We start from the raw sequence: 16,896 nt of genomic DNA, 5'->3' as shown, positions 1-16,896 counted from the left end.
TATTTTTAATTTCATTATTTTTTAAATCTATTTTTAATCTAATCTTTATTTTTTATATTATTTTTATTTTTTAAAATTATTTTTACTTTTTTTAAATTAATATTAACTTTTTTACTTTTTTAATTAATTTTTTAAAATTAGTTTTTTACTTCTTTTAAATTAATATTTTTACTTTTTTTGAAGCCCCTTTGTTGAGAGTTTTATTTAGATTAAATGATTAGAGTATATATATACATAAAATACCTGGCAGTCATATTTATTGATTTCTTCAATCAAACAAAACCAAATGAAAAACAAAACTGAAAAACATTCTGGGGTTCTCTGGGGGGTGCTGTGCATGGACAGCAGGTATCCTCCTCTGTGGGATGGGCAGTGTGATCACTTCTCGCTGCTAATCTTCCAACGGATGCTGGTGCATCGGCTGCTGGGCCATAGAGGATCCTCTCAGTCGTCATGGAGGATCTCAGCAGAAACCTGTTCAGGGACTCAGAGGATACAAGGGGTCCAGACCATCTGCCTATGGGGCCCAGACCATCTGCCCACGGGGCGCTCCCAGCACCAACGGCACACGCTCTGAGTCAGTGCACCCGTAGGTGGGGTGCTACGGGTAGGTGCCGGTTGAAAGCTCACGCAGGTGGGAGTTTAAGCCCCGCCGTGGTACTCTCTGTATCCGCTACCCCGTTTGAAAAAAGCTGAAGAAATACTAAGGAAGGGTGGACTGTCCCACTCTGTTTTTTAATAAAAATAAGCAATAAACAAATAAATAAATAACATGTCCTAACATTGTCAAAGTAAGAAAATACATGATGAGAACAGACCATTCAGCTAATATTGTCTCATCATTTAGGCTACCTGCAAGCCTGGTCATGAACACCCCAAGTGTCTCTGCGACGTGACCTTGTTAATTATTAATTATTTATTTAATTTATTTTTTTACATTTTTTTTTTTTGAGGTCCCACCCTCCATTAGGGCATTACTACAGACAGTCGCCCATACTATTTTAATATTATTTTATTTTAATTTTTTAAAAATTTGATTGCATAAAAGTAGCAGTATGGGAGACTGTCAGTAGTAATACACTAATCTACACCAAATGTGGTGCATAGTACAAATAAAAACAAAACAAAACTCATACTCACACAGCGCCTCCATCTGGGGACTTCCTCCTTCAAACCCCAGGCCCTGAATCGCTACCAAGAAACACCATGAAAACAGAAAATAGGTACTACGCTACGGCTACTACGGTTTCGTTTGTTTACATTGACCATGCTAAGCGATGACATCTTACACTCACCATAACTTGATTAAAACTTAAAAATGTACATTCCGCATGTTTCCCAGACAGCAAAAAACTAACCAAATTCACAGCACTCTCAGCAACACTGAAAACAAAAATTATAATACTTACTGTACGTGCAGGAGAAGAAATCCCGTGCTAATACTTACTGTACGTGCAGGAGAAGAAATCCCGTGCTAACCGCATGGCAGCGCTTCCACAAAGTAAACATGAAAACGGAAGATGTGTCACCCATAATGCGTCCCACCTGCCCCACGTGTACAAAACTTTAGTTCCGCACAGAATAATGTCTCAAACGTCAAACAAGTGTTTTTCAATCGCATCGAACATAATAAAAAAGGCTCAGTACTACGTTCCTTGACAAAATAATCTCCACAAATATATTCATGACAGAATTGAACATATTTGTGAAAACTACTTTTAATTATTAATGAGTAATGCATAACTTTTTATAAATCTTAATTTTTCTGGTTTCCAAAGTGGTTTGTAATGTTCAAGTGTTTTATTTATCAAATGCACAGTATAACACAGGGTCATTCTGAACAATGAAATTCTTAGGACATGGCAAGCAACAACTACGTAGTAGGCATAGAAAATATGAAATTATTAAAAAGAGTCACTAATGAGCATAGAGTTCTGGAGCACCTCAGCGAGTAAGTGTACTAGCATTCCCCCAATCCACTAACTGTGGATGCCATTGGTGCTCAAGTTAGGTGATTATTGCCTGTCTCTCACTCACCACAGCCATCAACACATTTGAGAGACAGAGATTAATCACACTCCTTGAGTGGGAATTGAACCCACACTTTCAGGCTGGGAAATACCAGCGCATTTACCCTCTGAGCCACCCTAGAACTCTGAAATCGCTCGATATAAAACACATTAATAAACATGATTTTCCATGCATCTGAATTCAAAAATTACATATGAAGAATTTTTGCTTTTTTCACTTTTGGACAAGAGTCCATAGTCTGAAACAATTTTTTTCCATTGTAAATGTATCCACACACATTTTCTTTATTTTTTCAAAGTGGTTGTTGAACAAAGAGAATTTTATGTTCCGTCTCATATTTAGAATTTTTTTATTTTTTCACTTGAACTTGAGGCCCCTTTGTTGAGAGTTTTATTTAGATTAAATGATTAGATTATATATACATAAAATACCAGGCAGTCATATTTCTTTATGATACATGTGCAATACATTATGAGTAAGTAATCTGCATATAATCATTCAAATTGTTTTTCGTATTGCATATTCATTAGACGTACACTTCAAAACTAGCACACTGGGAAATATTCCTCTTATTTCAGAGTAAGAGCTTTACACTGTAGTGCAATAAAATTAAATTTATTACATGTGCACATGCAGAGATTACTACAAAAGGCCTTAAAATCCAATCACACTGTCATCAAAAACAATTGCCAACAGTATACTCCGTGTTTCAATACATGACAGTTTATTTATATGATTATTTATTTTTTCATTCTGAACAATGAAATTCTTAGGACATGGCGAGCAACAACTACGTAGTAGGCATAGAAAATATGAAATTATTAAAAAGAGTCACTAATGAGCATAGAGTTCTGGAGCACCTCAGCGAGTAAGTGTACTAGCATTCCCCCAATCCACTAACTGTGGATACCATTGGTGCTCAAGTTGGGTGATTATTGCCTGTCTCTCACTCACCACATATTTGAGAGACAGAGATTAATCACACTCCTTGAGTGGGAATTGAACCCACACTTTCAGGCTGGGAAATCCCAGCACATTTACCCTCTGAGCCACTCCAGAACTCTGAAATCATAACGCTCAATATAAAACACATTAATTTGAATAAACTTGATTTTCCATCCACCCCCATTTCAATTTTGAAAATGGGCCCAAAAAAATAAAATAAAAAAATAAATAAAGACGCCATACAGGGGCTGTTTAACCACGCCAGGGCCCTTGGTGGTCGCCTATGTATATGGCCTAATGGATGGGCTGGCTATGTTAGCACAGAGGAGGTTATGGTGCTTCTGAGCACTGGCCTTAAAACAGTGGGAGCAAATGTATGCAAGAGCAGCCATTACAGGAGCACCCAAAGGGGTAATAATGGCGGTTTAACATCATCAAATCCACCTTTGACAGATCACCAACCGGCTTAAAATATTCAGCTTTGGGTACGGAAATTAATTTCAAAGAAACCATCAATTAGCCATCAATTAAACAAAAATAAAATACATTAACTGCATTTATAAGCGAGAGCATTACACGCACCGCAACAGACAGTGGTGGGCTGACCACGAGGGGTAGAGAGAACGAGGGGCAAGGAGGGCGATCAAACATGGCCGCTGTGAACACCGAGCGGGCTTCTCCCGCTCCGAGCTCTGCCGCAAGGCCTTCCTGAGGCAAAGAGACGAATGTGTCTCAATGTGACGGACGGCTACATGAAGTCTGGGAATGTTTTTTTTTTCCCCCTCAAACTTTTCCTTGCAGCCAGACATCATCCCAGAGATGGAAGATAGAATTCCCTCTGGGTGTAAGGGGGGGCGGGGGCGGCAGTCTGGGGCCCAAAACGTCTGGAGGGCCTCAGAAGTGCTGCATTGCTCCCCAGCAGACTCCCCATCACTACTCACCCGTTCTATTTTGGGCTGAACCTCGTTGTCAGACGGCCGGTGTTTAAAGTCTCAGCGATGCTCCAAAACAGGACTCCCACAGGGCGGTCTCCTACCTCCCCCCGATTCTGATTTGAGGAACCTACCCGCTTTTTTTGTTGCACTCTTATTGCTTAGGACAACATGACAACTACTCTGACCTGAAATGCACACCTGCAATGCGTGGCTCCTCGTTGGATAAGCTGATTATAATTAAACTAACTCGGCCTGATACATGCCCAAAAAAGGAAAGGTGACACAGACAAAGACAGACATACAGACAGACACTTATAAATTTGGCAGTGTCAGATGAAAACAGCGGGGATTATCCAGGTTTGTACAGTTAACCCTCAATTTATCACTTCAGGTTAAAAGCACTACATTAGAAGCCATTACACCCATTCTGTTCAATTTAAATATTCAACCTTCTGAATATTATTTCAATAAAGAGAGCCCTTCTGTGTGAGGGAAAAATAATTACCTACGAACAGGCTCTGTGATAATTCCAGGTCATTACAAAAAAAAAAAAAAGGCACATTTGTTAATTGAATAAAAGAAATGTAAAACGTTTGAGAACGTCAGCCTCAGAAATGCCCAGGGGAAGCATGCATATTTTAAAAGCTTCCTGGTCGCACACTGGATGCGGGCAGAGCCATCAACCAGCAGGCCCCGCCCTCGTTCATTCACAGCGCAACTCTGATGGGAGGCCTACCTGCCAGACTGCGGAGAGGACAAAATGGCGGACGGCACAGACGGAGGGGCTAGCGGCGATGGAACCCACCAAGAAAAGCAATTGTAAATTTAGGAATTGATGGGGACTTAAAAAAAAAAAAAAAAAAGTAAAAAATGATGATATTTAGGGGAAATTACTCATAAAGAACTTAGCAAGTTCAACCTTGAAGTGGAACATTGTGAATATGTGGACTTCTAAGAATAACCAGACCTTTAACTGATATTCGCTACTATGGTAACCCCTATCAGACCCCTAATGCTTAATTTCAAGTTGTTGCCTTCGTGGGAAGAGATAAGCAAAAATAGATATGAAACTTTTAAAAAGAAGATAGAAATGTTAAAGAAATCTGTACAAACACGTCCATGAACAATTTCAAGAAACAGACACATAATTAATAACAGACACATTTTCCCCACTGGTTATTTTGAAATAATCCAGCACACCACTTTTCTGTTTGAAGACAATACATATATTTTAATAAAGATTTATACCAGGCACTATTCTTTCATAAGTCGTACATTGGCTTTTAACGCATAGGACTGATATACTGGAGTTCTTTAGAGAACTCAAGTCTATAAAAGGTTAACATGGTTCATTACATCCTACTTTGAGAAGCAATAGCACAGTGAAATCTCTAAGCAAGAGTGGTCCCTAATGCTGATCACCTATGATTATCTTGTGCTGTGTGTGTGTGTGTGTGTATGTGTGTGCGTCTGTGTGTGTGTGTGCGTGCATGCGTGTGTGTGTGCGTGTATATGTGTGTGTGCATGTGTGTGCATGTGTGTGCGTGTGTGTGTGTGCGTGTGTGTACATGTGTTTGTTTCTGGGGTAAAGACGAAGAATTGCTTCAATTACCCTCAGATCTTTAGTAGGTTTTAAGTCTCAGTTTTAGCTGGTATCAGGAGTGATTCGAAGAATGATAACTGGATGTTCATATTTAGATGCAACAATCATTTTGTGTGAACATGTCATAGGCCTATTCAAGTGTTTTACAAGCTATTATTAAATCAATAAACATTGCAAAATAATATTGAAATATACAATGTCTTGCTAAAATCCAACTTTTGCAATGGCAGTTAAATTAGAGATCCAGTTTTCATTAAATCACACCCACATTCATCTCAAAATATTTACTTTCAGTATTCAGTATTGACATTCAGAAATGACAATTTCATTTATCAAATTTAATCAGGAACAATAATCAAATAAAACTTTCAGCTTGAAACATGACAACATTCAAATGACAGTATGACGCCTATAAAATTTAATTATTAATCAAAACTGAAGATCTTTGGAGTGACCATTACTGTTTTCAGTGTAGGTGAAACCAGTAACACAAAGGTTTTTTTCTTATCACATTGGGTTTATTTTCTACAAGTAGCCTCTTTTAACATATTAAATCAATAATCGTATTGTGAAATTTTGTCGTGTTAATAACACAAAAGAAAGTTCTTGGTATTGTGTCTACCGCCATAGAAAGTCAACAGATTTCAAAACCAAAACAAAATCACCACAGTGTCAGTTCAGTGTAATAACATTCAGCTTTGTGATTCCCGTGGATGTCGGTGCAATTTGTGTTCCATCAAAATGGAGGAATATTTTAATCCAAATATGTAAAGGACGATCAACAGGAACCAGGTGGACAATTGGTTTGGAGGTATGGACAAGTAGTGTGTGTGTGTGTGTGTGTGTGGAAGGAAAGGGGGTCCTGTAGGGAATATGGCGAACAAATTCTATAACTGTTGTATTTGCGCTTAGTTGACCAGTGTGCTTTACTGACTGTTGGAGGAGGAGGGGTGGGGACTGATGAACAAGTCTTAACCACAGGCTGAAGAGGGGTGGGGATTGGAGGACTGAAGACCAATCCCTAACCACAGGCTGAAGAGGGGTGGGGTTTGGAGGACTGATGCCCAATCCCTGCCCACAGGCTGAAAGCACTTATCCTTTCATACGAGCAATTCAGCCCCAGCGCCTCATGCAAAAAGGACATCTCCCTACTGCTGATTCAGCTTCAGCAACAATTTGGTCGCAAGACCACCCGCTTGACCGTGGCAGCACACTGTCGCCGGTGAGCCTCTCACTCGTAAAAGACGCGGAGACGCAGTGCGCCTGTTCTGGAGCGGAGGGAGTGAGCGAAAGACTACAGGAGAGAGAGGGAGATGTATAAGTGGGAAAGAGCACCCGCCCTGCTCTGGCGTCCAATCAGAAGCACAGTAACTGCAGGTAGAGCACAAAATGGTGGAAGCTCCCTTCCCCTGGGTACATAAAGGGGACAAGCAAAACGAAACAGGCCGGAAACAAAGCCAATAGTGTGCATAGAGTTGTATGTGACATTTCTGAAGGGGCCAGACATCCCGTGATTACAGATTGTGTGAGCGCAAGAAGAAATTTCAGTGACTTTCATAGACGGGGTGGGGGTGGGGGGGCATAACTGGGGCGGGTTTGGCAGGGGCTTCGGTGAACGAGACAGATAAACTTACTGGTGTTTCACGAGCAGCGGTGTCTAAGGCTGTTGTTAGACTACAAAAAAACTAAAATAAAAATTCTAAATCTATGACAAGATACTGTATGTATCTCATCATATATTGGAATAGAACAGGGCTGCCCAGCTCCGTTTAAGAAAAAATCTACCATCCTGTGGGCTTCCACTTCAACCCCAACAAAGCGACACCACACACAAGAGCTAGAGATTTCACTGAGCTGCTAATTAGGTGTGCAGGTGCGCCAGTTAAAACCGACAGGACAGTAGATCTTCAGGAACAGGGTTGGGCAGCTCTGGAATAGAAGAAAGGCACATTCCACAAAATATATTTTCATCATCTGAAAAGAAACACCTGTGCAAGTCTGTACAGAGATCACCACGCAATATTTGGATGTAGCGGACTAGAGACTTAGGACACCACTTTCACTACTTGGCAGGTAGTCTGACGCAAAAAAATATCTCTTGGAATCCAACTTCTGGTCACCTGATGGCTGTACTGTAAAACCATTGGACGAGTGGTTTATTAATTTATTTCCATTGGAAGGGAACAGTTGTGAGTTGAACTGCAGGGAGCGCCATTGTGCTGGGGATAGCGCAACGACGCCAGTTTTGGTTGCAAAAAACAGCGAATACTCAACACCATCGTGTCACCACCGCTTCCAACCCGTGAACCTTCCCCCTCCACAGTGCCTCGAGGCTGTGGGGGCATTTTCTCAAATCGTCACACTTATTTTGAACCTGCGGGTAAATGCGTTGCCAGATTTAAGCGAGGACGGAGATTTGAATTGTCTTTCAGCGCAGCCCGTCTCAAAACGATTAAGTTTATTTAACTAATTAGATCAAACTCCTTCTTGCCTTTTAGAGAGCTACACTCTTGACTGAAGAGACTGCTACAGCGTAAAACAATTTAAGAGAAAATGTATTCACCGATGGATTATACAGACAAATGATAGGCTTAATCATGGGAAAAACCACAGTCATCCTGCAGAACTGTAGTTACTGGCTGACTCTACACCATGGAGCTTGCAGGCCGTACTGGCTATACATAGGGACCCAGCGTCTGATTAAATGACTTTACATTGGTGTTCTCATTTTTCGTTACACTACATTGATCAGAATATCTTTCTGCTTGTCACCAAACTGCCACCCCTAAATACAGGGGCCGTGAGTAGGCTCTCCAAACAAGGGGAGGCGTCAGACATCAGATTCTTTTGAACAAATAACACTTACTTTTTTCAGCTTGGACCTTGTTCCTGGCGCCTGTATTTCGCGTTAAATAACAAAGAATCTCCAAACACCTTCTAGAACAGCAGATTTGCCAGCCAGAGCGGGGGGGGCGCGGGGTGAATTTCATATTTAAGCCATAACACACATTAACACGATATGATTAACATAAAACCCAATCCTCTTGCTCATATCACATACATTTTACACGTTACGTTCGGATGCGGTTGCTAAATCACACAGTCGTGACTCATGTGGACAGAGCGTGCTGAAAGCGGTTTGCCTGCAGTAGAAGCAGGCACCTCGAGCGGTCGATCGCGGTTTGGAACCGACCGTACGTGGGCTTGCTCGATAGTAACCGCCAACGCGCTTCTGACGCCGTTCCAGTTTTTTTTTTTTTTTCCCGGCGAAGCCGAGAGAGAGAGAGAGAGAGAGAAAAAAAATCAGAACACAAACATCTAATCACCATGGAGACCAGACACTGCCCAGACAAGGAGAATGAGAGAGAGAGAGACAGAGAGAGAGAGCGCACAGAAAACACAGTAGCAATGAGTGGTTCCCCCGCCCTCCTTACAGTCGTTGCCAGGGGCAGCATTTAAATGACAGCGGTTAATTACAACACGGCGACGTTTAAAAAATGAGATCGGCCGTCCGCCGGCGAGTTCCCGGGTACCCGGTGCGGCGGCCGAACCGGAAAAGCGGACGTGTCGAGAAGCCACAGGACAGAACGAGCAGACGGACGGAGAGACGGCGTTCTCGCAAGCTTCCCGGCACAGGGAGCAGCCCGCGTGAGGTCATCAATGTGCGCCACCGGAGGCGGACGGCGAGACACCTTCCCCTTTCGCTCAGGCGTAGGGGTGGAGGGGAGGAGCGGTTCGGACAGGGGAGGGGGGGGTTGTCCGTTCACCCATCTCCTTCGTCTCTGCGGCGGGGCAGGCGGCCCCCGTGAATGAGGGTGCCCCCCCCTGCTTTTTTTTGGCGGAGGGGAGGTCGCGCTGGCGCCACCCGCTGGCCCCCTAGGAGAACTTCCTCTTCTGCAGGGCCTCGGCGCGCACGGCCAGGCTCCGGGCGCAGATGGTGAGGAGCACGATGAGCGTGCCCACCAGCAGGCTGACGATTGGCCACAGGATGCAGTGCAGCAGCACGCGCTCGTTGTCCGACGGCTTCCACAGCACGTCCTCCGGCCTGCAGGGGGCGACAGAGAGGCGACACGGGCAAACGTCAGGGGGCCGCGGCAGCCGACGGGGGAGCCAAGGCTTCCTGAATCCTACACTGGGCGGAGCTAACATGAGGTGTCAATCACAGAGTCGGCCAGAAGACTTTGCACTCCAAAGGAAAACAGACCAAGTTATTACAATCACTGTTGAAGCCATGATGGCACCACCCACTTTTGGGGTTCTTCAAACTGCATTACCTCATCACTAGTGTAATGAAGCACTCTCTCCTGCACGGGCACACATTAGCGACCTCTGTCACATTACCCACGGTGCACTGCGTGCCTTTTGCACAAGAAACGCATCACCAGGAGTAGATGTGGACCAACCGGGGAGGAGGAATGAAGTAGGCTTGCGGCAGGCTCATTAACCCCCTCCCTGTGTTAGAAGAGGAGTGGGGAGGGGCTGAGGAGGGGGGGGGGGTCTGGGGACCTGGACTGGGGAGGGGGGCGCAGGGTCAAAATAAATTTCCTGTGATGAGGCTGCCTGCCCTGTCCACACGAACATCTCAGCACGTGAGATGAGAGGCAGAACTGGCGATCGAAACATCGTGTGGAGGACAGGGACGGGGGCTTTGCTTGACTGGAGGATCCGGGGCCCCTCCTGACTGATTTAGCTGGAGGTGAGGGCGAGGGGGGCGGGGCAGCGCCGTGGAAGCCCCTCCCCCAGAGGACACCGGATTTCAGAGCCTAAGCACAGAGCCTTAATTAGGACAAAGGAAACACTGAAGGTACAGACCCCCCCTCACCACATCCCCCACCCCCACGCGGTGAAACGGGGGGCGAGCGGCAGGTTCTGGGGTCCCCCGTGGGAGGAGGTATTTCGGGGAGCGCACACGGATAACGGGGGAGCTGGGGAGGGGGATGAGGGAGCGGCAGTCGGATCCCTCGTAGCGGCAGGTACTCACGGCGTGATTTATTACGGCGCGGTGCGACCCTCAGACAGGGCCCCCGCTCTAAAATCAGGCCCGTAAGCTCACCGTCCCGGCGCGCGCTAACGCCAAAGAGCCGCGTTCTCAGGCTATAAATCAAAACCAGCGCTAGCGTCGCATTCAAGGTCTACGGTATGTAGAAATGACAGTGAAGCAATTACTGAGTGCCTGTTCTATGTTGAATTACGCTTGATTTATTATAGCTGGACTGGGGAGGTTCAACTGATGCTCCCTGCATGGCTTACTGTATGAGGACTATACAAGCAGGTGTACATGCTGGTTGGCCTATATGCTCTGCAATACATGCCTTGGTAAATTTCTTAATTAAAGAGTGAAAAACATGCACTCTCCCCCAAGCTGTGAGGTTAGGGAGGGGGGTCCGGCGAGACCTGGCCCTCCCCAAAACTACATCAGCGCCGGCATCCTGTGCGTCCCCCCAGCACACTGCAGGAAAGTGGAGCACAACTGCGCTCCTCAGGAGCTTTGGGACCTGGGCCAAAGCTGGGTCCGTCTGGGAATGTGCCCGACTCAATATTCATCATCCACTTAGGTCCATTGAGACTGTAGACTGCATTAAAAAAAAACAACAACAACAAAACAAACTTGATTTAACTGATTTAATACTAATTTAATTCATTGCTCTTTTGAAAATTGAAGACCAGCCGAACAATTTAGATGATAAATCCTAGTACTGCCATGATTACCAATCACGTAAGGGAAAGAGGCTTCGGATCTACAAAGCCCTGTTGCCACAAAGCTAAGTGAACATCTAAATGCCAGCTAAATACCAGATTTCCCAAATGACTTGCATACATCTACTGTAGAATGACTCGCAAATATCTATATGGTGAAAATGTTTTCTTTTTAAAAATAATCTTGCCAAAAAGCTCTGACATCTGCTACAGTGAAGAGGCCAGCTTTTTAGGAGACATTTTAATTTGTTTCCAGACGCATGAACCATCTGCACAGATCCAGCAGCCTCCCAACACAGGCTCACAACTCCCAAAACTCATAAGCGGCACTCAGAGGCCACTGCATATAAAACCTGTTTAAAATGTCTATATTGCACATCACATCCTGTTTAAAGTACATGTACCGCCTGTGACAAGCCGTTCAAACTGGCCCTGCTGCATGTCCTATCCCATCGGATGCCCAGGTGCATTGTGGGAGCATACTGTGGCCCACCGTTGATGTCGAACAGACACTTAAACCACAGCAGCAGGAAAGCCAGACCAGAGAGGCATCTGCTGAACTTGGTCTGTTGCCGAGTCACTCACAGACTTAGGGAAATTTCATTAGTAAAATCTGGCCTGCTGCCTTGCTGCTGCTGAATTAATGCTACCGAATGGTTATTTCATCATTATCTTGCTCAGAGAACTAACGGTTTGAGAGGCCAGCATTAAACACAAATATGACACGAAGTGGGACGTTGAGGGAAGAGAAAATGGCCGCCGTTTGGGAATACACCCATATGCCGCCCGGCCGCCGCTGCCAGACACCCGGTCTCCACGGCATCGCCCTGCTGTCACCTCGCCGTTTCCAGGACGACTCGCTGCCAAAAACAGGCGATGTCGGCAGAACGCGAAAGTGCCGCGCGCCTCACTGTGTGCTGGGCCGTGAGGACAAGACAGCTGGGATGCGCTGGGGAAGAAACAGCATCAGTGCAACCGTGATGTCACTTCCTGAAGGAAGCAGGATTGAAGAGTAGACGACGCTTATGTCCGTGAAGCATTTCGGGGAGAGCCATAAAATCAATGTTTATGCCTTAGTGCTAGTGTTCAGAAAATCCCCTTTAGTCAAGGCTGCGACTGCAAATAGGATGCATTCAATAAAACAAGGACGAATTTGAAAGAAACAAAAATCCTGAGGATGTTACAGGTTAGCAAGGGGAATGCAAACAGTATCTCATTGCACAGTGCATATGCCGGAGGAGGGTATAGAAGTGAGGTATCACTTTGTGGGTGCAGAGGAGTGGTCTCACTCTGTCGGGGGGGGGGTCTCACCTGCGCTGCTGGTTGAAGAAGCAGGTGAAGGACTGCGAGCTTCCCTCCCCCGTCCAGTAGTCCTGCCACCGCAGCACGCTCTCCTTGTTCTTCTGGTTGTCCCTCTCGCAGGGCGGGACGTAGGAGCACTAGTCCAAACACAGCAAAGGGACAGAGCTCAGAATTGAGTCCCCTGCGCAGCACGAAGAGCAAGAACACAGCACGTCAAGCTGCTGACCAATCAGAACACCTCACAGCAGGGGTCACCAAACTGGAGTCTGGGGAGGAGTTCCTGGGAAATGTGTACACCGTAACTATAGCTACATGTCTATTACAGACTCGTGATAATTATATAACTAGCGCTGATTAATTATTAAAGACTGCAAATGGGCAAAGATTAAACCTTTAATTGAGCTGCTTAATAAAATGGCCGTCCTTAGCCACAGGGGGGTCTCTTTGGACAACTCGAGATGAAAACGTTTGGGAAGCCCTGTCTGAACAACAGACCATAACTGAAAGCAATTCAAATGCAATGTAATGTGATGTAATGTGATGTAATGCAGTGAAATGTAATGAGGATCAAGGATCAAAACAGACAGTGGGTTCCCCCTTCTGCTCCCGTCAACTCTGAAATCAGGACGACGAGCACCCCCCCCCCCCAGCTGAAATATGCAACTCGCCCCCGTGGGAGGGGTCCTCAAGTCTACCCAGGAATCCAGTTCACCTGGGCAACAGGGTTTCCATGGAGATTACGCAGAAGGGGCTCAGAGGAGCGGCGCGACTCACGTTACGGTAACCGGCGGTTACAGAGTGCAAGGCCCACTGAGCGCCGGAGCCCGCACCTCTCGCCAGCCAATCAGACGGCTTTACCGCGGCACAGAGCACAGGAAGAGACGCGTCCCTTTTACAGAGAATGTGTGTGTAACGGTGTGTGTAATAACCCTCCACGGCAGCAACACACAAGTCAAAGGCACTGTAGCATGTTGTGTGTGCGACGCAAATGGCAGTTGTGACTGGGAAAGTGAAACTGTGCGCACACATCTGAACCAAAATGGCAACTGCAAGCTGGTATGATTTCTTAAGGCTAGACCCCAGTTCTGCTTTCTGCAGTTTCCATTGTCAGGGGAATTACAGCAGCTATGCTGTTTTCTAGGGTTCAGGAGGGCAGGTTAGACCATTAAACGGGTGCATTTATCTTTGTCCTTTGTTGTAAGTGTCATACCAGCACCCTGTTTATGAGAAAATATATACAATACTGTATATTCATTGCAAACTTGTAGCACAAATGCAGGCCAAACAGGAACACACACACACACACACACAGAATGGTTGGCATTTTGTTCACCACACACTCATAAAAAAAGGTGAGACCTTTAGCATTTACAGATTAAATTGAAGCAGCAGCAAAATGCACTATAATACTGTGAAACAATCCCCCCGGCACTAAAAAAATAATAAAATAAAATAGAAATTAATAGCAACTGTGAAGAACGCAGGAATGCGGATTAAACATGTAATATTGTTTGTGTGTACACTGAACTCCATGTATCTGTGTACGTATGCCACACCCCCCAGCCCCTTCTAGCCAATCGCATCCATAGACTGAGACCCGTTGTTGTGTACATCCTGGAGAACCCCCCTCCTGTAAGCCCATTTCCCATGATTCCCTTCCTCCCCCCATGAAGATGCTTTTATTGTGTACGGGATTAGGAATGTCCCATGATAAGTGCAGGACGTCCCATTTTATTCCTTGGCACGGGTATTAACAGGAGATTGTGCTAAAGCCTTTACAGCCAAACATGTTTATAATGCTTGGCACCGAATCATACTCATCTACACACAAACCTACAGAATATAGCTCTTCTTATTAATCATAATAATAATAATAATAATAATAATAATAATAATAATCAGTGTGCATATCACCGCAAAGAGAATTATGGATTTTCCATTTCATGTTTTCAAACAATGGTGTTGTTAATGTCAGACTTCTCAGTTCATCCTTCACCTCTTAAGAATGACATTGCAATTTTCCACCAAGAACAACATTAAAATGTTTTTATTTTTATTTTTTAAAGCGGTTAGCTGCAGGGGGAAGTAAAGAAGAACAGGAATAGCTGTGAATGTCAGTGTAAGTCAAGGAAGCTGTCCAATGCTCAAATGTTTTTGTAGTCAAATTTAATCTCCACTGACAGCTGGTTTACCATCTCCTCTTTCATGGAGTAATGTTGTTGTGTGAAAACCTGCCCATAAGAAGAAGAAGCACTTCTCTCAGCATCCAGAGAAATCTTAATAACTAACAAGTGCAAGTTTGGCCTCGTTGTTTTAACTGCATCCCATTAATCAAAAAAAGGACAGTTGGGCATTCTCCTTCGCATCGCTGTTTGTAATTGTTAAAAGTTCAGAGCTAGTCCTCCTCAAAGCCTGAAATAGAATCACGTGGGAGGTTTTCTATGCGCAGCTTCGAAGCCTTCAGAGATTCCAGAGCTGGTCGACCAAACAATGTTCTGTTTATTAATTTGGTGGCGATATTCGCGGTGGTAATGTTCTGCTGACTTGCGGCGTGTTTGTCACGTACTGAAGACGCATCGTTCTGTCCGTACCGTGGATCCAGTTCTGGCACAGTTCCATTTGAGTTCACTGCACGTTTTGGGAATTCTGCAACCCTCCCCCCGCCTCCCCCACCCCCAAACCTAACGGTGTTCCCCTAAGCCTTGATGCCCCGAGCTTGTGTGGTCCGAGGGAAATTCAACCGGTTCCTTTAAATCAAGCCCAAGCGCATTTAAACATATCTCAAAGCGCTGTGCCGCTGAGGGATGAAGTCACAGCATGTGGATAAACTAAAAGCAGCTGCAACGGGCTCTCAATCATCTGGGATCGATTGCCTTGGCAGAAAAACTAAATGTGCAGAAACACAAGTACTGCATCCTGCTTGACAAGAGGACCCGACTCAGATCTATGTGAATTACCCCTGATGATGCACACACTCTCCTGTTTAATACTAATAAGTGTTCCAGGCACCTGTTATTTATCTTTATCAATTCAAAATCGCTCATCTGTGTGTGTGTGTGTGTTTGTTCCCTGTCAGCCGAGCGATCCTTAGCAGAATGTTCCCATTTATTTAACTATAGAAAGAGTGTATGCTGTCATTTCTGTGTGTTTCCCTTTCTCCCAGCTCCCATAGTTCACTGCAAAGTCTTTCTCTATGATATCTATGTGACGTGGGGTGAAATGCCGATGGGAATTGTATTACTGTACAATGCCAAATTGGAAAACTGGTTCTGCCAAACATGTATGTTTTACAACTTCCAAAAATCAAATCACCATATTTGATAAGATTATTACCAGAACAAACACAAGTAACAACATAAATATCGATCCAAGTCCAGTGAATTAACTTTCATTTCAAACAATAAATGAAGACTGGCCAGTGGGAGAATTATAGCAGGAAAATTGCAGTGCAGAGGCAGTGTTGAGATAAACCATTAGAGCCAGTCCGACTGTCAAAAACACTGACTGCTGTAGCCGAGCAAGAAAAGCACAGACCCGTCAGCCCGTCACAGCACGCTACTGCTCTCTGCCCTTACGCTCCTCCATCAGACCAGCGAGTCGGCTTGGTGCCATGACTGGCTAAATGCTGGAGTTAAGAGGCTGTGGTAGAGTGTGTGTGTGTGTGTGTGGCATGTGTGTGTGTGTGAGTGTGCATGTGTATGTGTGTATGCGTGTGTGTGTGTGTGTGTGTGTGTGTGTGTGTGTGCGTGTGTGTGTGTGAGTGTGTGTGTGTGTGTGTGGGTGAGTGTGTGTGTGAATGTGTGTGTGTGTGTGTGGGTGAGTGTGTGCGTGTGTGTGCGTGCAAACATGCTTGTGGGTGTGTGTGTGTGTGTGTGTTGTGGCGCATCTGGGCACAGAAGCTAAGCCAGCCCTGAAGACACACCTGTGCAGTCTGCACCAATCACAGACGAGTTCTGTTTAATCACAGTCTATTTTCAGTAACCAATTAAAGCAAATCTTAACACCCCGACCGTCACCAATCATTTCATTTGCATACGCACATTTACCACAGATCTGAATGACTGCTGAACTGATTGGTGATTAATGCAGTGCGTGAAATTTGTCTCCAAAACATAAATGATTTTACAAAACAAGGCAAATATCCAGTATGATGAGGCCATCTTTTCTGTGTGGGAAAAAAAATACAGAATATTGTTTGCTCAGCCATTTCGCCTTTGATTTGATGCTCTTTCAAGGGGCAGCATAAGCTTACTTGACACAAGTTGCTGTAGCAACGGTATCCATGAAGGTTGCAGCCTGATTGGTCAGCGCTGTGCAGACCTAGGATAAACAGACCCAAGCCCCAGAGAGAGCCCGACTACGCATGTAATCAATCTAACGTCC

The 16,896-nt window shown here is 44.9% G+C and overlaps 1 protein-coding gene across 15 annotated transcripts in view; it reads right to left on the bottom strand.

Moving 5' to 3' along the window:
• Positions 1-240: 240 nt before the first annotated feature.
• Positions 241-16,896, bottom strand: part of LOC135245687 (calcium-activated potassium channel subunit beta-4-like) — a 33,568-nt gene continuing 16,912 nt past the window's right edge. Inside the window, exons 2-5 of one of the 15 annotated variants that reach the window (XR_010327345.1) lie at positions 12,523-12,650; positions 1,406-9,559; positions 1,141-1,191; positions 241-728 (exon numbers count right to left, since the gene is read on the bottom strand). Coding sequence is in view for 1 of the 15 variants with exons in the window: in XM_064318913.1 (XP_064174983.1) it covers positions 9,391-9,559; positions 12,523-12,650 (297 nt within the window). In the remaining 14 variants the exon portion in view is untranslated. Of the gene's footprint in view, positions 9,560-12,522; positions 12,651-16,896 lie in introns of all 15 variants that reach the window. The other 14 variants (XR_010327351.1, XR_010327344.1, XR_010327349.1 and 11 more) reach the window with 14 other exon arrangements.

Source organism: Anguilla rostrata, chromosome 19, assembly GCF_018555375.3.
Source record: "Anguilla rostrata isolate EN2019 chromosome 19, ASM1855537v3, whole genome shotgun sequence".
NCBI lineage: Eukaryota > Metazoa > Chordata > Actinopteri > Anguilliformes > Anguillidae > Anguilla > Anguilla rostrata.
Note: the sequence above shows the minus strand (reverse complement) of the source record. Positions and strands in the feature narration are given on the sequence as shown.